Source organism: Mastigoproctus giganteus, chromosome 9, assembly GCF_048544385.1.
Source record: "Mastigoproctus giganteus isolate SK-2022 chromosome 9, ASM4854438v1, whole genome shotgun sequence".
NCBI lineage: Eukaryota > Metazoa > Arthropoda > Arachnida > Uropygi > Thelyphonidae > Mastigoproctus > Mastigoproctus giganteus.
Genome location: NC_143583.1, coordinates 232,359,091 through 232,381,105, shown reverse-complemented (window position 1 = coordinate 232,381,105; position 22,015 = coordinate 232,359,091). Strand labels below are relative to the sequence as shown.

Here is a 22,015-nt window from a genome sequence, read left to right as displayed (position 1 = left end):
AACCGATACCCGAGATCTGTCAGAAAAAGTACATGTGGTTTGGTAGACTCCAAGTGGAAATGTACTGACTAGCGGTTAGCCTGCGAACACCGTTTTTGAACTGTACCCTCGAAATGTATAGAAAATTGGATCTCGCCATGATGTCCATCATAACCTCAAACGTCATCAATTATACTGCATGATGGAAGAGATGGGGAAGGGTTGACCAGAACTTAGCTCTGGAGACCAAACATGGGTTCCACCACTTGAAGCCTCCAATAAGCAAAGTGGTGGTATTGCACCGGTTGATGAGAGTCATCTACCACCTAGTACTGCCTGGTAACATAGAGGGGAGGCATTCCTCCATGTGGTATGTGCGCCACACCTCGACCCCTGCTTACGTTGGTTCACACCTGGGTGGTCGCCCACAGTGTGCTTGTGCATGGGGGTTATACCCAGGATTACTAACAGTCCGAACATCGTGAAGGTGCAAGCAAAGGATTTGGCTGTCACAAACCGTCCGGACTTCGCCGAAATTGGGTCCAATGGAATTGAGTGTCACCCGAATATCAGTTCCATCAGCGTTTTAGACTCCCAGGTAGCAAATAGAGCTTGTCTGGCATATGTGAGAGAATGTCTGTGACAATCTCAAGGACTATTAAGCTGTGGTGATTGTAAACACAACTTTAAAAGAAATTAAATATTCATCTTACAGTTATTTCATAACTTTGGATAAAGAACTTATTTTATTTTATATTTTCACCAAAATTTATATTTATACGTAGAGACTACATATACAATATATAATCTTTTGAATTTGGTTGTGATCCACTGTAAAGAATGTTTCATTAAATCCGATTTAAAAAAAAAAAAGCAACTGATCTCGTCATTATGCATCCCAACGCTGTCGCCAAAAGCTTTGAAGAGTTAATTTTTAGTATCATCCATTTATCATCAGTTGTCAAAACAGTTTTCTTCAAAAAAGATCACGTTCTCCAATTTCACAGTATTTATCCACTTTATACGACTAATCTCCTTGACAAAACTATTGATTGGGCATTCACTATTCGTTAATACAGGGTGTTTCAGTTAAACGTTTCAGAACTTCTAAGAGGGGTAGGGTACATCCTGACAACTCGAAATCATATAGCAATGCGGGGTCGGAAATGCTTTCCTGAAGCGGTATTGTACACAGAAGTCGTCGTGCAGCACAGATTCGATTTTCGGTCAATGTATGGGCCGGTATTATGGGAGATCACCTCATCGGACCTTACCTGTTACCGTGTCGTCTAACCGGACCTATCCACTTGATCTTTCTGCAGCAAATATTGCCACAACTTTTGAGAGATGAACAGATTTCTGCATCGACGCAACAGACAATGTGGTTCCAACACGATGGAGCCCCTGCCCATTATAGCGGAGATGTTCGTAACTACCTGGATGTCACATTTGGTCAACAGTGGATCGGACGTGGTGGTCCCGTGCGTTGGCCTGCTCGGTCACCCGACCTATCATGTCTTGATTTTTATTTCTGGGGTCGTATGAAATCGCTAGTTTATGACACCCCTGTTGACAATGCTGAGGAGCTGGTTGCAAGAATCGCAGTAGCTGCCGAAGAAATTCGAAATTCGCCTGGAGTATTCCAGAATGTTCGGATGTCCATGCGTCGGAGATGTGAGGCGTGCATTGTAGCCCGTGGAAGAAACTTCGAACACTTACTTTAATCCATGTACCTTTTGCTTCTTTTCATGTATTATTAAAACGATTTCTAACTTACGGTCTCTTTTCTTTATGGTGCTTCTGTGTACAACACCGCTTCAGGAAAGCATTTCCGACCCCACATTGCTATATGATTTCGAGTTGTCAGGATGTACCCTACCCCTCTTAGAAGTTCTGAAACGTTTAACTGAAACACCCTGTATATATCTGACTCATCTGATTCTGTTCATCTCTTCAGACTTTCTAAGATAAACTAAGTCTAAGATTCTTTAAAATGGTATTTCCGTTTACTAACTACCACTTATCAGTCACTGCAACTACAATATCAGTCGAAGTTGAGGCTTCAAATTCTTTTGCTGTATCACACGGGGTTCCTCCTCCCTTCCCAAAGTCCTCATCGGTTTCTAAATCCTTCGAAGTTTTCTCTTAGATAGAGATAAAAATTGTATAAATGCATCGGTCTATACAATATAAACGTTTTTTTCTTGTTTCAAGAGACAAATGTCTGTATATATAGAGAAAAAACTAAAAGGAAATTCGCAATTAGTCTCTCATTTGTGGAATGGGATTTTAATCACGAATCATACATCCCATTTGTGTCCCCACAAATATCATTTGTGGGGCCACAAAGTTGTGTTATTTCTATATGTATATGCCGTATTTATAATTATTCGTAGGCCGTAAATAAGGCCTACGAATAATTATAAACTTTATCAGAAATACTCTCATAAATTAAACTGGGTCTATATGCAGGATTTATCGAGTTCGCAAAGCAAGTAGTTGCAGGGATACCAAACTGTAGTTGGCATTATTTATTGTACATCATTATGGACCTTCTAATGACGTCCTTATATGGACGCATTAGAACGCCAATCTATTTATATTAGACGGCAGAAAAACAATAATAATTAGTAAGCTTAAATGGAACTGGCTGTTTCAACATAGTAAATTATTATACGTCAATTGATATGTACTGTATTTACATTACAAAGCGTTTTGCAAATATTAAGGAAATGCTTACTTCCTGTGTGCTGTATTTTATTTTACTCAACCGCGTAAACAACAGCCCACGTTTTCACCAATAACCCAAGTTTTGAACGATTGATTATCGTGCACTTTACAGCTTAAGTTTCACGTCTTTAGCCAACGGAGAATTTGAGGAAAGGATCCTACCCCACTCAACATTTATGACACTCCTTCCCCAAACAAATACGCTATGTTTTTGTTGTTCACTTTCCTGCAATCCTACATCATCGCGAGGTTATGCACTCTTAATATCTTTCCTATGTAACGGTTGTATTCTGTTGTAATTCCCCTTTTGCGACACGACAGTAATGATAGTAAATTTATAATATCGCCATCAACAGAAATCATATCCAAATATTAAATATGAAGCCGTCTACCTGAAAATTAGTCCTGGTTCACTGTCTAAATTAATCTCGCAAATTGTGTATAAAATTAAGATTTTCTTCCTCCCTTTTTCCCCTATGAGCTTACTAAAAGCCTGTTCCTTCCCATAAAAGGTTTACTTTTAATAAATAGCATGACCTGTCGACTGGTAACATTATTTATCTGCGATACAACATGGAGGTAAATTCAGAGAGGAGAACTTTGCAGCTTTCGGAGATCAATGCTCCTCCTTGCGGAAAACAATTTTATGTTCTTTCTGACGTGTTCTCTCTTGTTGAAAGGCTTCCAATATTTGGCAAAATGACACACGTATATAAAATGTATCTCACAGTGACGGGGAATAGCTTCGCTGTTAAAACCGCTTACAGTGCAACCAATATTTAAAATAATACAGTAGGTTTCGTATGTACTACTTTCGGTACAAACAGCATGCACCGTAACCTCACGTATGTTTGAGCCCAAACATTAGGCTTAACGATAGGCTCCTTTAGGCTTAACTGAAGTTGTGAGTTCGCTTCGAACTCCTGTTAACAAGATCTGGTTACGTAACCGCTCTAAGCCAATATTTCTACATCTAAATGTTGGACAGCATGAACATTAATTTTTGTTCCATTATGTGTAACGCGTTAATACGTAATGAGCTTTTATTATTCATATATTTGTGATAGGAGTGCTCCTTGTTATTGACCGCTTGGCAGAGCTAAAATAGGCTACGTGGAAAACAAGTTCAGTTTGAGCAAGCCGGGGAAATACATTTAAGAAATACAACAACGTATCGACCTGGATAACACTCAGATGTAATGTCAAGTGGTATCAATGATAATGAGGAGATTAACAATGAGCAGAAAATCCATCTAATCAATCGCAAATCTCATCTACTCGTTGCTTACAAAAATACATTTTCATAGTCAATGGAAAAGAGCTACGAAATACTTACAAATAAGCGGGCCATAAAACATTGGAAAATATTATAACTGGATGTTGTATAACTAGCATATAAAAATGCCTCTTTTTAGGACCCTGGCCGGAGTTTCAAGTGTGTGTATGACATAACTTACAGAGGGCGCTATAATTGTTAAGTACGCGCACGTTGCTTTTTTGAAAAATGGAAGTACAAGCATTGAACAAATATCTGCAAAAGAAAAGCTTAACTCTAAAACATACTTTATACTCTGGGTGATACAATTCCATCACATGCTACAGCAAAGAAATGACCACGTGAGTTTAAATAGACAGAAGGTTCTGCGAAGACACACACACACATCGCAGTGGCAAACCAAGGCAGTTATGGCTGAGGAACTGATCAGTCATCCACAATACAGTCGTGAATGATCTAAGGCTCCGAAAAACTTGCGAGTCCACAGCATTTCGGTATGGAACTTACTGATAATCGTGGTCCGTACTGATATAGAAAGATTCTCAGCAAATGGACCCATGAATTTTGACACCTGATCAGAAACGAATGAGGGTAAAATTTTCAGAGGAATTTCTAGCAAAGTTACTGACGCTTTTTGTGGGCAAATTGTTACAAGGATTCTAGTAAATTGGATTTGTCCTATCCCCTATTCACTACATATGACCACATCTGGCTATTTTATATAAAAAAAAAAAAAAAAAAAGGGGGAAAAAAAAAAAGAAATTCTCTTTATACTCCAGGACGGCCACATAGAATAAGAGCAGTTTACAAGATAGAGAGAATACACGAGCATCGCGATATTTAGCAGTCATGTGGCCTAGAACCACGGTCAGCTCAAACGATGTTCTACTACACTTTCTCTTTCATCACTCAGCTGTGGCAGGCTTCCCTCATTAATTGGTTTCCTTCATTAAAAGATCAGTTGCGCGTACAAAATTTTTAAAGTGACATATATTCATTTACCATTCATTTACAGCACATCACGTGCTGTAAATGAATGGTTTCAGGGTCTTGAGATTTTTTATTTATTTATTTTGAAGGGATAAAAATGCCGTAACACCGATGCAAAACTTAGGGTATTATGAGGAGAAATAAAATCATATTCATTATCGCTTATTTCGTCCTTTCTTTTATAACGGGAAAAGAACTTTTTTTTTCATCACTCTATCGTATATTAAAATGTACAGATTCTGTAAATTTTAATACACCAGAGAACCACAGAAATAAATATTAGAAAATATCACTTTGGTAAATTAAGAAATAAAATGTTAGACAGATTCTACAATTTTAAATATGCTAATGAACAGGTAGTCAAATCCCTACTTTTAAAAATTATATTTACTTAACGTATTGTGCTTTATTCATTAAATTTTTTTTCTAAAGTATATTTCTTTTAAAACAGTTTTTATCTTCACCAGTTATCTTCAGCCGAAAATAACGTGCCGAAAGCACGTTATTTTCGGCTGAAGATAACTGGTGTTTTCATCCCGCAAAATCCGTATTATTTGACATTTAATATAAAGTATTATTATGACTGTTATCGTAGTGATCTCTGCGACTAATATTCAAAAATAGATCGTGGTAAAAATATTATAGTACTGCAAAGTTCTTAATAGAAGAGATATTATTCAGTTATGTACATATAACTATTTACAACTATAAACATCAAAGCTTACATAGTTAGGGAAGGACGTTACGTGGTTGTTTTCCATTAAGATTACTACTATAATTAGTAATAATTATAGTAATAATCAGTAATAGTAATTATAGTATAATTAGCAATAGTAATAGTTACTATAAACTATATTATTAATTTCGAGTGATATATATGAGTGGTATTAATCATAGTAATAAACTTAATCAACACTTGCTTAGAATATTTACAACTATAACTTAGAATATTGTTGGAATCTTAAAAAAAAATTACTAAAAGATTCTAAATAGACGTTGAATTTTAAATGGATCAAGACTCCTGTTCCACATTTATAGTAATACTTCTGTAGGGGGAGAAACTGGGGAGAGAATGCTGTAAAATCGGAACTGAACTCAGGTCATCCTCGCGGCCAACAGATCACAAGTGTACTTTGAAATTTAGTCTCTCCCTCTCTGTATTTGTTCACAAGAGGCATCACGAGCAAACATGTATTAAACTGTAAAAAGTGAGATCAGACTACGTTCAAAAAAAAAAGGGAAAAAAAAAAAAACGTTATTGAACAATTAGGAGTGGACATTGTGTTTTATTTTCTTACAGTATTCTTCTATCGTTCGCTGAAGGTCGTTTCATTACAACAGCAATACTTCATATTCTTGGGGGGAGAGAGAGAGAGATTGCTTCCCAGTTGTTTCTTTCTTTCACCAAACAAACAGAGAAAAAATGCTAGTTATACAAATATATATGTGTGTGTTGACTAGCTGATTTGCATGTTATGCGGCTGAAAAAAACCAGGAGTAACTCATGAGGAAACCCTACTCCATTTGCCGAGATCGGCTAACTACAGACAAGTAAAAAGGACCTCTAGAAACTCCGGCAGTTGTTGACAAGATCGAAGCCAGATCTCTTCAGAAGAATATCAAACGGTGATGTATCGTGTCGGCTACACTGCAACGGAGTGGTACTCTAAAACAACCCCAATCTCGCTTAAATAATTTCCCAAGTAGATTTATCAGTTGCACCTTTCTCTGCCATTGTTTTTCTTGTCAACCCACTACGTGAAAGGTGGCGCCTTAAATATATAAATAATATATCTACCAAGCCAACTTCGTTTCCAAAAGTAATTCAAAACTGCAGCATACACAGGGCAGTACTTCAATAGCAGCGGCTGGTGCTTCATGGTGATGTTACTCTTTCATGACGTTGTTCTACCCTAGTTGTGTTAGTAATTCGTCAGTCAACAAATCTATTTCCAGTGAAGAGGCAGCGAGAATACCCTTTATTCCATAATGATGTGCGATTTGTTAACCTTTTAACTGATGCATTGGAAAAGAAAGAGATTACGCGTTTTATCTCTAAAAGCATTGCCTTTTTCAACTACTAACACAGATGATAGTTGAAATACAGTGGTTGGATTTTATGAAGTTTACCATTCCCCAATTAATTATTAAGTGAAGGGTATTGACGCTGAAAGTGTATTAATAAATTAAAGTTAGCCAGCTGATAAATGGCGAAGTGAAAGTTAATTTCATTTCACCATTTATCAGCATTAATATATTATCGGCTAATAATATATTAATGGTAAAGTGAAATATAAATTTCACTTCACCATTAATCGAAATTAAATATACTTAACTAATTATGGAATTAATTGCCAATGTTTCATCTGAAAACATACATTTTTAATTTAATGTTTTCTGATACTGTTTCATAAAATCCGTTTGGGCATGAGGTTTTAACTACATCACGTAAAATTGGTAATTAAATTCTTAATTAGCTTAGCTCACAATAGTTATACAAGTCATTAAATGTATTAATACTTGTTTTTAATACAAGATAATGTCTGTCGTGTTAATTATAAGTTCAGTTTATTTAGTGTTTATAGCATACAGTACATGGATTTCGGCAATTTAGCTATATGACCGCTTCTCTAAGCTGTGCGGGAAGGAGCTGGAGTTTAATTAACGGCCAGAAGGAACTTTTATGGGATTTTATTTCTATTATTATTTTTTAATCCCAATCTCGGTCTAGAAATGCAAGAATCCACCCCTAAAAACTCAGAATTTTCTTCCCGCAAAACGGCAATCGACCAACACCAATTTACAGACACAATACTATTTAGGGCCATCGCGTATCGTCTTTATTCGTAACAACCCAGCTTAACTCACAAAATTGCAGATCCCTCTTCTCCTCCTGATTTTGGATGAATGTCGGATGAGTGATATCCGGTTTATAAATACACGCGATACCCTATGTAACCTGCAAGATTTCTACATCTTAATGAATGTTATAAATCCATTAATCAATTATGTGATTATTACGTCAGCAGATGCGATAAATAAATCGAAACAAACGAGGCCTATCTGAAGCTGACAGGAAGTGCTGTCAGCTTCAATTAGGGTTAACTTTTTTCAATTAACCCCATGAATTTAATAATGGAGTCGATTATCTTCCTAAAATACCAGAGCACTTCACAAAAGTAAATGGCATAACGATGTAACGAAGCAAACTTATTCTCCATCTACAAAAAAAAATCTCGCACATTATTTCCATCGTCAAAAAGTGCCTGTCCAATTCTCCTTGAATTTTGACAATTTCTCCGTCTCAACGACCACTGCGATGCTGCTCGAAGGCTAAGTTCATAAGGTGAAATCTGCTGGTACTCTCTAAGATTTTATATTTATTCCCATCTCACTCACCAATGAAAATATTCCTCCCTCGTTAATTTTATTAATCCCTCCCCACAGTTGCCTCAATTTCTTAGTTGCAAGGAAAAAGTTTTTATGCTTTTTCAGATTTCGCAGATAAATTGTTTAGACGAAAAAAGCGAATTTATGATAATGAATTAGATGCAAATGGTTAACTTATAGTAAGTAAATTTAACGCTGAATAGTGTTCAGTTTTATATGTTTTACTACGTCAAAAGATGTAGTAAATGTAAATATGTACAGAAGTCCTTATAATCCAAGGCATTATACTTGTTGAAAATTGCAAGGAAAATTCTTGTGATGGAGTTCTTGGCGATTGGAGTTTTTCTGGATTACCTGACAAATTGAGTCAGAATGAGGGTTTTTGGGCTGGTGTTTGTTGCTCAATTGCAACACCATTGCTCTTGTGGATTGGGCATAAATTATGTTCTTTAAATTACAGAACTGTTAAATTGCAGATATTTATGTTTGTATCTGAGCTGGAGACTGTTAGGGTCGAAGGCTCCTAGTGAGACTGTTGCACTGATTATTAATGTAGCAGTGATTTGATAAAGTGAAAAGAACTGGATATTTTATAGGACAACAGAAATGGGTTGTATTTAATGTTGTCTAACTATTCTGTCAACTGAGTGTAATTGATTTTGAATACCGGTAAATTGTTTGCAGTTGGATAATGATGTGACAGCTCTTTTGTCATGAGTGCTGAAATGAGGTATTGTGATTGTTAGACTGGTTAATGGTCGTTCGGTTGAGGACGTTTAAAAAACTATAACTTAGGGAATTGTAGCCTGAGACATAATACAGCTCTTAATGAATATTTTGCTGGTTGGACATCTTTGCCTGATGGATTGTTGAATAATGGTAGACAGACTAACGTTGGTGGTATTTATTTAGACTTGTACATAAAACTGTCAATGTCTTTTGCTTCATTCTGGAAGCTTGGGGTGCATTTGGATTGTTTGCGGAAAATGAATGGGTTTTATAATCGATGTTGAAGTTTCGTTGGTCTATCGAGGTTTTAGACAATTTGTCATCTGTTAAGTATAATTTGTTCAGGTGGTAGGCAAATTATATCAAATATATGAATGCTTTTAGTTTGTTTAACTGATCGGGAACTGTGTGGATTGAGTGCCCATTTATATTGGGTTTGCTTGGATTCATACTTCTAAGCTATGTTTTAAGTTTACGACAGTTTGCGTTGTAATTCTTGTGGTCTATTGTGAACCATGTTTTAAGTTTACAACAGTTTGCATTGTAATCCTTGTGGTCTAAAATGGAGATAAAAAAAAAAATCTCTGATTCTGTCTGCAGTTGGCAGACTACAATAATATTTATGTAAATGTTGCTAGCTCTGCACCTTACAACATCAAAGTTTTAGTTTAAAGGTTGCGTTAAAATTTATCCACTATACGTCTCTTTTCCTATAAATTTTTCACATACTCTCTTCTTACTCAGGGGATGTCTTTTTCTTTCTTCCCCTTGCTTTCTGTCCACTTTCCTTCCCCTCCATTTCCCACACTATTCCCTCTAAATCGCATCTCCTTTCCTTGAATACCTTGGGGCTCCAAGGCTTGCCTGATAGCCCAAGTAAGAATCTATTTTTTTTTTTTTTTTTTTTTTTTGGTGGTTGATCCTGGCTGCCTCCACGTGGCTTGGGATGGGAGTCAGGGGACCAAGTATCCTCTGCTCCCTGGCTACGAAATGCCAGGTGCCAGCACTCAAAAAAAAAAAAAAAAAAAACATTCAGCCCAACCCACACATACATTATACATACACGCACTTGCCAGATGCATCAGCGGCGTATAGGGGAAACCCTGGACACCGCCATACAATACACAAATACTTTAAAATCCCTCCCCACCAGGGTCTTATACATCTCAATAAAATCCACCCCCCCCCAAAGGTGTCTGTCTAGAAGCTAAATTTTATAGCGACTGCATTCGTTTCAGTGTCCGTTCAGTTCTACTTGTAATTCCACTCCAAATAAAATTCTGAAAGCCGACAAGGAAGCTTTTGATTCTAAGTGACTTTGAGTTTCAGGAAGTTTTAAGATATGCAGTAAAATATCGTACAAAGGTGCTTTCTTAAAAAAAAAAAAAAAAAACACCCTTCTAATATTTCGAACATATTTTGGTTCATGTTTCCGAGAGAGAAATACATTTGAGCCCACCCACGCTTCTAAAATTTTGCATTATCCCGATAGCTTTTTGATTGATGCAGAAGAATACCTGAAATTCCTGGAAATACTATTACTTATAGAGAAATGCCACTGGTGGTTGATCTATATCAAAGTACATCTCAATTTAGTATTCCTAACCTAGCCTTAAACTGACTTTTTGATCTCCCTTCCTACTCCACAAGCTCAAACCTGCGTTAATGACACATACCTTTTCTGCGTTAATGACATACCAGTAATTAGAATCTTTGTTTTATATTTAGCGGGTCCTTATACAAGAGCTTTTGAAACCGAGCACTTTTACCATTTAGGCAGATGAATCTGTCCATCACCAATGGGAACGCTTGATAAAAAATAAATAAAACCCCTCTTTCTAAAGTTATTCCTTTCCACTCCTTATTAATGGAATGACCATTATTTCGTAACTCATTAATAATAAATTAGAATCCAGCGGTACGAATATAATATCAAACTGTCTTGCTTCGATGCTAGCAGATTTACATCTCAATTTGGACTTCCATTGTCTTACTCCCGTTTTCTAAACATTAAGTCTGTTCGGATATTCAGCTCAAGTTGTTATGTCTGCTTTATAAACGGAGGGTCGAATCAGTGGGCTATTACATGAACAGGTGATGGCAAAGCGGAAGAGTATGTACGTCTGTTGGCAGAGTAGTAAGTGGTCGATAAAAACCCAAACCGACACTTTATATATAATGACACCCTCCAGCTTTATGCTAGGAAGGTGGGGTTAGCGGGGGAAATCTCTCTCTCCCCCTCCTTGCTGCGCAGAGGGACTTGTTGAAAATAGAGGCCAGGTGTTATCAAACAAGCGTCCTTTTGGTACAGAGGCGTCATGAGGAGGTACAGGGAGCAAGGAAATGATCGGAGCAATAAACGGGCAGTCTATCTGTTGAAATATACGAGCTCCCTCCAGGAAATAACTAGGGCTTACGGTTAAACCTAACGCGTACTCAACCGAGGGGAGAAAAAAAAAAAAAATAGCGGCTATTGCAAACGAAGGAGGGGAGACTAAAGGCAAGAAAAGTAGAATGGACAACAAGCATTCTCGACAAAGTTAATTTCAAATATGAAAATCTTATTAACAGTATACACTGCCCTCTAGATAAGCCCAATCACCGAATTTCACGGATAATTTATTATGGATCAAACTTCATCTCTCAGATAGTACAGTTTCGACTCACTTGCAAAGTCAATATTTGCGGTCACGAATACTGTCTAATTGGTCTATTCTTAGGAACACAAAATTAGGCAATTTTTTCCGATGTCTTACTCCTAAAACAGACGTTTCTACTGATAAATCTACAGCTGCATTCTCCAAACAGTGGTTCGTGGAGTGACACATCCACGATAGACCTGTCTGCTCGGCGGAATAAATGTCGTATATGCATTAACATGTAAAAATGTGCGCCCATAGGTTAATAGTTCCTCTTTTATTTTGCACTTTGCTGACTCAAATCCAGAATCTTCTATTCTGGGGGGGGGGGGAGAAAGAGAGAGACTTCTATAACTATTAAAGTTTCCAGAATTTCGTCTTCACCGATTCCTTTCGGCGTTTTACTTAAAACGGAGTTGCTCTGTAAAATTACGCTATAGTGAGATGGAATTACAAGGGAGTAAGCAGTTAATTATTGGTACATGTATAGCTCGAAGACATGATGACAGATGGACTAAAAAAATAACAGAATGGTACCCAAGAGGAGCTAGAAGAAAGCCTGGAAGACAAAGGCGGAGATGGATAGATGAAATTCATGAGTTTTTGAGTAATAAATGGATGGCCAGTGCTCAAAACAGAAGGAACTGGAAAGTTGCTGGAGAGGCCTTCATCCTGCAGTGGATTGAAAATGGCTGATGATGATGACATGTATACATATTTGGATGAAGTGGAGGGAGATTAAGTAGCGAAATTAGAGATCTGGGACATTAAACCAGCCCAGAATAAGCCTAAATTAGGCGACATGGCCTTGGTCTTAAAAATAAATATCTGACCATAAAAATAAGCTGTATTTATAGAAGAGGAAGAGGAGATGGCGATCTAGAAAGTTCTGCGAATCAGTACTGATTGAGAAAACGAACAATTAAAGAAAGAAGGAATAACATACCCATCGAATTAAAAATGTTTTGTCATTATCTTTGCTTATCCACACGTAAAAGAAATGTATTACAACACGCCTAAACGTTCTGAGCGGTTAGATGTCAGGAGAGGCTCTTCAAGATTAGATGGCAAAACAGTATATACTTAAAACAATGAACAAAAATGAAGGGAACAAGATATCAGACGTGTTCATATTTATATTTTATGAAACCTTGGCCACCCGGTTTATATGAAATCGACAGAGCCGCAATCATTCCAGAGCAGAATTGAATGTAATTACAGTTTTAAAGTAATCAAAGCCATCCATCGAAGTAGCGTTTCGCAACCTTTTTAATACCACGGACCACCTATCGTGGAATATCGTGGTGCTCTTCCTAAAACGGAATTACACCGTATATTCTTGGGCCGAGAGGAGCATAAAGCTATAAACATTGCAAAATAAGAAAAACCAAGAGAGGGTTATTTATCTACATATAATAATTAATATTTCAGGATGTACATTTTACTCATTAAATCATATTTTAGAAGAACCTTAAAATATTTTTGAGCCCGCCCGAAATTCTATCATGGGTCAAGGGTCTTCCTTCACCCTTGACACAATTGTTACAAAAAAACGAACCGTAAGCACATTCAGGTAAATGTACGAAATCCTTACAAGAGGGCGCTCAGTACCTAAATAACCACTTCCCATTCATTTCCCTCAACAACGTGTATGATGAAGAACGCAAAAAACTCCTCACAACTCCTATAATTTTTTTTTTTTTCCAAATTGAGTTATTCGCCCTTACGTAAGAAGTGAATATGTTTATAATGGCGTCCCTCTACGTCCTTCTCCCTGGAACTACTGCCCATATAAAAACAATACAGTAAACAGTAAAATTATATATATATTTAATTTCTGAGCAATTACCATTCTTTGTTAGAGGGAGGAATCATTTTCTTTGTTAAAAACATTATTTATTATAAGCATTTCATATTTTCTGCAAGAGATCTTTACTCTTCGTTTCTATGATGGTTGTGTTCAGATCGACTCCCTTTAAAATGTTTATTTGGAAGTCTTCATCTGGTTATGCGAGAGGGGTTTTGAGATTTCAAATTCAAGTGTTGCAACTTTCAGAGCTGTCTTTATGGTTGGCCCATATCCAGGGAACTTGATTTCATATGGAGTGAGGGGGGGGGGAAGTAAATATTGTAATTGACAGTTAAGTGTTCTAGTTAGCCTAAACTGTTCCAAAGGTGAGTGTTTTTTAGGGCCGCTTAGCCGGAAAAGATCGGGGAAAACCTGTTACGAACAAAATTACAAATAAGAAGCCCCCCCCCCTCTTCCCCCAAAGGTTTCGAGTACCTTCGGTTGGATAAAAGGTAGCCCTGGCAAAAGTTTCAGTTTACACATATAACACCTAGTATTATCACACTACGTCTTTTAATTCCATTGAAGAATTCGTGGTTTATCTATCTCAATCCATGGTTTATATAACTGGCATTTCAAACTTTTGTATATTTCTGAAGGTTTACTCCGTTAACATTTCGAAAACGACGAATTACATCTCCTTGCTTTATCCGATGGTCTTGCAATCTTGTAAGGAAAATTGCAATATTTGAAACAAACTACTAGTACCAATCGTGAGCAATTTTAGAAATAGAATTGTTACCAAATGTTTAATTAGAAAAATGGAATGAATTTCAATAGAATTTACGTAGAAACGAAGTAACATCGTCTGATTAACCGCTAAATGATTTCGTTTCGGAGGTCATTAAAACACGAACTCAGTCAATTTTTACAAAAATGAAATCAGTGATGCCTCGAAATCTTCCTTCACCTCATTAGGAGAAGTTGTTGTAATAAAAAATCTTTTTTTCAGTTACCTTTCAAAATTTGCAAATAGAAGCAATAGGAAACCTCGCGACACACGGGGCAACGTGCATTAAATTCAGTCTTCTGGGGGTGCAAGATATCAGGTCTCTAATTTCGATATCTTATTCTCCCTCTTCTACCCAAAATGCCATGCACCAATACCCAGCTGTTTCATTCCACTGTTTTTACTTATGTTAAAAGCCGAAATGAGAATAGAGACTCGGAAATTAGAATATCCTAAATAAGAACATTTAAGTAAAGCAAAAATAATAAAATATGATGGGAATTACTTCCTTCCTTCAACGAACATGCAATGCTTGATAACTTGAAGAAAGCACAATTTATGGACTTTACAAATTCCTTAAATATCGAGAAGTTGCACCCAGCGATAAATTTGGCCAGCACGAGTGGGACATTATTCATCTCGAAGTTAATTATGTACTTCATCTCTTGATTCGCGCATACTTCGAAACGAAACTACACACACACACTCTCTCAATGCAAGATGTGGGAATGGTAAAGGCGATCGTGGAGTGTATTCAATTAGTAACCCCTCTCCTGCCCCCTCTTCACCATCCCTAGTATTACAACGAAGTGCAAAGAATGACGCAGTGTGGACTGGATAATTATGGTCAGGTTATTAAAGCACACTGACTCGGGGAAAATGACTCATAATGATCGGGAAATAAAATTGCGATTTGGTCTAAACTTGGGCCCTCGTGTAAATGGAAGCGCATAGACAGTGCCATTTGTTAGAGAGAAACTAGAAGTACATCAGAGCTTTTTCAGAATGAGGAGCTCAAGGGCGGTTTCTTAATTCTTCAATTGTTCCTATAATTCTCTCTCTCACTGTATACATATTTCCCTGGTGGAAAAGATAGACAACAGGCATGCAGTTTAATTCATAGTGCCCCCCACAGTACTACAGATGAAAAGTGTAAGCCTAACAATAATTTCAGAGCATTTCATTCATAGAAGCATATTCTATGAACAAAGTAGTTAAATATTGTTTTAGTTATCGCTGCAAATGGCTGAACACATTAACAATGGTTTTTTTTTTTTTGCATAAAATTTTTTGCTGTAATCATCTCCTCCAAGCCCACTTTCCAAAAAGGCATGTGAAAAAAAAAAAAAAAAAAAAATTAAGAATTGTAACATTTCAGATCAATCTGGGCTTCAGGGGTTGCTGGCAGTCTTTGTAACATAAAAAAGTGTCAACAAGAAATCTGTGCGTCCGCAGAACTTTTCAATGCCCCTCCGCACTTAAAAATTGTCTCTGAAATGTCAAAACAATGAAATTCTCTTTGGTGAGATCTCCGCGTGATTGAATTACGCAAATGTGTTGAGGCAATATTTTATCAAGTTTTTGAACTGTGTGCACGCACACCTTCTTGCATCAGGAAATGTATTACACTTCATTGTATTACACCTAATTACTTATCGCAGTTTCTGTAATTGTGAGCCTACGCAGAGATACAATTGAAAAATAATCTCATGGCATTTACAAAGATTTACCGCAATGTCAATGAGTGTCCTTGAGGACACGGTGATGGGTCTGTAGTCTTACATTACTGTTTATTTACCAGATAGTGACGTATTTATATTATTTATTACTTTTATACATAATCTGCTCGTTAAAAGCCGCATGTTATGAGTATCGACTTGGCAGGAATTAGCGCCATTCACGTTGGCTAGACTCTGCGACCTTTCTATCAACAACACGTGCAGATAAGATCTAAATGGTAATCAGAGATTACAACAAAGCAAAGTGTTCTTCCTACCTGAACTCTTGTCACTGGCTTCGATTCCTTCAAAAGCTTTACTGGTCATTTCAAACAACGCATCGAGAGGGGATGTGTTTGCGTTCGCGACAGCGGGACTTTCGGGCGAATCACTCTCTGACTTTTCCGATCTCGAGTCTTCGTCTGCCGATCGCGGTCTCCGCCGCAAGTTAGCGGAGTTACCAAGGTCCCAGGGGCGAACAATCCCCCTTTCGGATACATTAGTGGTCCTCCTTGCGCTAGGTTTATGGCTGAGAATGTCCTTGATGAAAAACGAGGTGAGCGGTTTCTGCTGGTTCGGGGCCGCGGGTATTTCAACCATTCGGAGTTTTTTAATTGGTTTGAAGTATTCGTCTTCTAGGCGATCCTCGTCTCCCTCTGCGAGATTATTGCCGCCGCTTTCCTCCTCTTCTTCGTCATCTCTGTCGGAAGCGGCATCGTGAACTGGTGTGCTCTTCTCGGAAGAAGTGGCCTCTGGAGTTTCGGAGGTAGACATACCTGGCAGGACACACACACGCACAACGGAGCTGTTTGTTTTGGTGGTCGTTCCTAAGCCTAACGGAACAGTCGTAGTGGAAGAACGCCTCACGTCAGCGGGAACATCTCACGATGACATCTGCGGGGGAACCACGACACATCTAGCGTTTGGGGACGGGAGAATTCTCAGGTGAAAGGGGAGTATTCGAAGAATAAGAATAGCCTCGGCAGCAAACCGCGAGTGAACGCGGTGCTGGCGGGGCAGACTGAATGAAGGTGATCAGTGCGCGCGCCAGCGACAGGTGAGACGACGCACAGATGACTTTTTCAGCGTGACTCCCGCTGGCGATCTTCTGGTAATGGCTGTGCCTCAGACGGCTCTGTTAAATTACGCCCGAAGATGCACCTTTCGCTTCTTCGCCGTTGCATCGGATGTATCGTCACAATCGACAGCTCGGTAGGCCTGACTACACTACAACTACGGTTAGTCTGCCGTCAGTCAAGTGAAGATCTAGCTATCCTGACGAGCCGACGAAGCTCGTAAACATAGCAGCAGTCAATATGTGCCGACAGCGTAACGGCAGGTTCTGTTGGCCAATCACGCCCTGACGAACGCAGCCTGATAGCGAAAAAAGGCCGGCCGCACACGGGAGGAGGGGTTCTGCGGAAATATTGTGATTGGCTTGACTGTTGACCACCCTCCCTAGGAAGAGAGATTTGCGACAACTGCAACGTGTACGTACAGATTCCTTAACATACTTTATCCATCATTAGTCATTAGCTGGCTACTGTGCTGGGCCATTACGCTGCATATGCCGCGGCAGCGCTAACGAATCATCGCCACCCCGAGATATTAGCCAACATTCAGTACACTCGGGTTGCGAACAAAACGACGATTATAGTTAAGCTTAATTGAATGAGATGACACAATATCGGGATTAGACACCTCATCGCAGCGTTTAGAGAGATGATAAATGAACGGAGTTAGGCGGATGCGAGTGATATTGATCCATTGATCTTGTCTAAAATATAACGCAGTTCTTCTCCAGGGCTCCTTCCTCTCCGGAGGAGGAAGCCGCCAATAAGAGGAAGTTAAACACCAAAACTGCCTAGTAAGTTTATTTAGTTGACCCAAAAATTTTTCAATATGCGTGCAAACATACTCTGTTTTAATTTCTATAATTGTTTTATATTTATTATCTTTTTTTTTTTTTTCCACCTGAAATGAAATTTGACAAATATTTGCAAATAGTATAAGACACCCAACAACAACAAAAGATAAATATTTTCTGTCAATTAAAAACAAATTTTATAACATAAAAGGAAAACGTTCTTGCTCCTTTGGTGCACACCTACATGTCTGTGTTGTTCGTGCTTATTAAATAAAATATACTTTCAGTTCAAAGGAAGCGTTTATTATTATTATTATTATTATTGTGAATTTCCGTAAAATCCAGATATAACATGAAATATTCTCCCAACTGCACGATGGCTATTTCAACAAGGAAGAGATGGATTGCGTGTCGTGGAGGCTAAAACTAATTAGCCTATTATCTAATATAATGTATATGTACGCAGTACTAAAGAGATAGTATATTCCAGTATGGAATTGGGGGGAGGGGAACTAATAATATGAGAGCCTCTGGATCCATATGCTATAGCTCTAGAGTGTATTCTGTCACTATGCCCGCAGAACGCCCCCACAGACCTACTTTGGCAGTGCTCTATGGCAAGAAATCTATACTTCGCACAGCCATTTCGATTCCATTAATGTTGGATAATCGTGATCGGGGAGATAGAAATGGTGGGCTCATAGGAGCGAAATTTCACGAATGCATACAGCTATGCACGTAGAGGTCATTGACAAGGTGCAGTTTCTAGTTGTAGAACATCATCCTGTAAACCTTACTTGCTAACGTATCATCAACAGTCACAAGGGTTACCGGACACTTATGAGGGATCTCAGATTTCCAACAGAAAATACTTCAGACCATGACGCTGCTACGTTGTCTTCCCCGTGCTGTTTACACCGCATTCCCTTCTATTTACGTGGTGATACACTGCAGCGGGCTGCCTTTCCGAATCATTTACGATTGTCATTATGCGTGTATATTTTTATACCCCCCACTAAATGGTGATTTCAACCCCTTGAAATCACCTCTTGTTAACTTGAGCCATACAAGTCATCCTGATCGTTCTGCAATCAGTCCTTGAGGAACAGCAATGTGTGAACACAACTCATCGTACGCTATGCCACTGATAATATTGGTACCCGCCTTCTAGTACGATTTTATGCCATAATCCTTCTCAATGAACCTGTGGCCAAATACTTTTGAATGCTGGCACAATTTTATAATTCCGCATAGTGTTTTTTTTCCCAGATAATGGTTAGTATAGGCTAAGCCGCTAACCTACGAGCGTGTTCCCGAGCTAGTATTACTTAAGAAGAAAAATAAATACATTTTATTTATTCTTTTCTTACTTGGATCGAAGAACAAATCAGTGGGCACTGAATAAAATTGGCAGGCCTAAAATTCTTCTTCAACAAAAGAAAACTCAAGTTTTTTGTTCATATAGTAAGAAGGGAAAACTTTATGTTGAAGAATATAATGGAAGGAAAAAAAAAAACGATGACAGAGGAAGACCTGCAACTAGGTGGAAGGATGGGATCAGTAAACTTCTGGGAATGACACTTTGAGATGTCGCTTATAGAGCACATGATCGATGCAGTTGGAGGAATCTGTTGGTGGCCACAGCAGCTCCTCAGGGAGGTATGTGACTGGAAGAAGAAGAACGTCTATATAAGGTCAGAAGATAGAGAGAGAGAATACAAGTCAACCTATTTAGTGTATAGTATTGAAAAACGCTCTTCCAGGAAAGCAGTTGGTAATTCTTGTTGCTGGGTTTTTATGCCTCAGCGACTTAGGCCATATTGCACTGTACATATTATTCCTCTGTAAAATTTGTATTCCGTGGTCGACTTGTGTGTTTACCAGACAAAAAATCCGAGTGTCTAGGAGAATAAAAACCATTCTACCCTCGCATGAGATCAATTAACTCAGTCACTGAAAAAGGCTCATAAAAATTCCTCATCATCAACGGAATTCAAACTCGGGTCTTTTCCACGTGGAGTGGGAAGGACAGCAATTCTACCAACTGTGTTACTGCGAATACCATAATTCATATAAAAATTCCGGGGAGGAGTGTGTGATAAGTCAAAATTTGTCTTCTCCAAAAATCCCATTCTTGCTCAAGCCATTCAATTCTGGATACTTCGTTCGCCATTTCATTAGGAAATATAATCATCCTGAAGAAAGCCTTCTCGTTTTACTTTTTGGAGGGGAACATTGTCTGTCAGAAGGACACTCCCACTGTGCACCTAAAAGATCTGAGGTAGGATTTAAGAATTTTGTACATATACTTCAAAGCAGACAATTCCTCTTTCAAAGTTGCGCAGCTTTTGTACATGCATATGCATCATAAATTGTGCTTGTCCAGACCATCAGTCCATCTTCTCTTTAGCGATCTCTTGGTGTTTACAGATTGATTCGATCTCCTTGTTTCTTTCTCGATGAGGACACATTGAGAATCAGACTGGGGATTAAATCTGGATTCACTCATGAGCAACGAACATCTATTATAAAGTGGATCCGGTTGATATGTTCATGACACCGGTTTAAGGTGCTCGTGTCCGCGTTGAAGTGAGGAGGAGACACAACTCGGGTCATTTTACACATGTTTTCCCATCCCTTCCCCACATCTTACAGGATAGAGTTCAGCGGAAGAGAGGGACCATTTTGGGTGGGCTGTAAACTCGGAAGGGAGTCGCTGTGTCGTCTTCTCTTATGTCTCTTGGTAGTTAGGGCCGGATATTAGTCATCTGTTGATGTTATAACTAGTGGAGTCACTCCAATTTTTAGACACCCTATTCGTTTCTTTTAGATAAAGAAAATACTTTTACATTAAGTCAAATATGCACTATATTACTTAACAGCAAACTTTACTTAATGTATAAGTTATACATTAATGTATACACTCTACTTTCACACAGCATGCTGTGTTAAGTATAGTGCATACTTAAAATACCAAATTTTCAATTATGTTCCTGTTAATTTTTTTGGGAAAGCTTTCATATTCCTGAAGTGTCCAAATATTTAAAGTTTATTTTATTCCGCGGAAAAAGTATTTATAGCATTGCAAGCGCTGTTATTGCCCAGATTAAAAAGAACAGTACCTATTGCATCGTAACTTTTCATTGTGTTCTCGCTCAACTCTTTTTGATAGCCAAAAACACATTTCTTGAATTTTACTTATTCTCCACTTATTTGGCTATGAAATCTGTTATAATTCAACTAGCCCTGGATAGTTTTATTTTATTTCAATATAGCATTTTACCAAATGGTTATGGGACTGCAAGTTATAATTAGATTTACAAATAACTGCTATATTCCGAGAAATTTAAAGAAAAATACTTCATACTCGGGAAGAGGTACGGTCAGCGCAATAGCATCAGACCGTACTTAGCTGCATACAATCTGATTATGATCATGATATATATATATATATGTATATAACTGATGTTAAGCTTATGAACTTTAGTACCAACAGGTACCTGCCGGAGCAACTTGTCATGATTCTGGACACACCCGGCTAGCCTCCACGTGGCGAGGTATGGGCAACATCAGGCCCCACGAGGGGCCTGGCGGCCAATAAGCCGGACAAACAATGGGCACAACACATCACACTGCACAGATATGGCCCACACACTTTCAAGTCTCTGGCTTGATAGTGTACTGTCCTCGATACAGCGAACACACGCGGAGATGGGAGAAATCCCAGGTTCCGTCTGACACGAACATACCTTATACCCCATTTTTGTCTTAAACCACTTTTAAATCCACCCCCAGATTTAAAAGTAACTCTTGGGTTTCTGCTTCCCTTTTTTCAGACCATATTTTCTGCCAAGGATCCAAGTCGTTTTGAAGAAATGTGGCCTGTTTGTGGTCGTTAATATTATATCAATCATTGGCGTATCCAGTACACTTTATTTCTGGTTTCAGTTTAGTTTTCAGGAAGGAAAGGGTGAACCGCGAAATTCAAGCCTGCCTTAGCTCCGTGTGTGAAAAAAGCCTTTATAAGTTCCTTTCGTCTTGATGGGATTCAAACCGGATCATTTCCACGCTAAGTATGCAAAGTCAACGACCCTAACTACAGTGGTACTTGCACGGGT

At 38.3% G+C, this 22,015-nt stretch overlaps 1 protein-coding gene across 1 annotated transcript in view; it reads right to left on the bottom strand.

Annotated features, from left to right (window-relative positions):
- The window catches only part of LOC150081172 (transcription factor LBX1-like), a 247,187-nt gene extending 229,766 nt beyond the window's left edge, over window positions 1-17,421 (bottom strand). The window contains exon 1 of the mRNA XM_090380596.1: window positions 16,309-17,421. Within this exon, the coding sequence (XP_090236722.1) occupies window positions 16,309-16,804 (496 nt within the window). The 5' untranslated portion in view covers window positions 16,805-17,421. The remainder of the gene's footprint in view (window positions 1-16,308) is intronic.
- Between the last annotated feature and the right edge of the window lie 4,594 nt (window positions 17,422-22,015).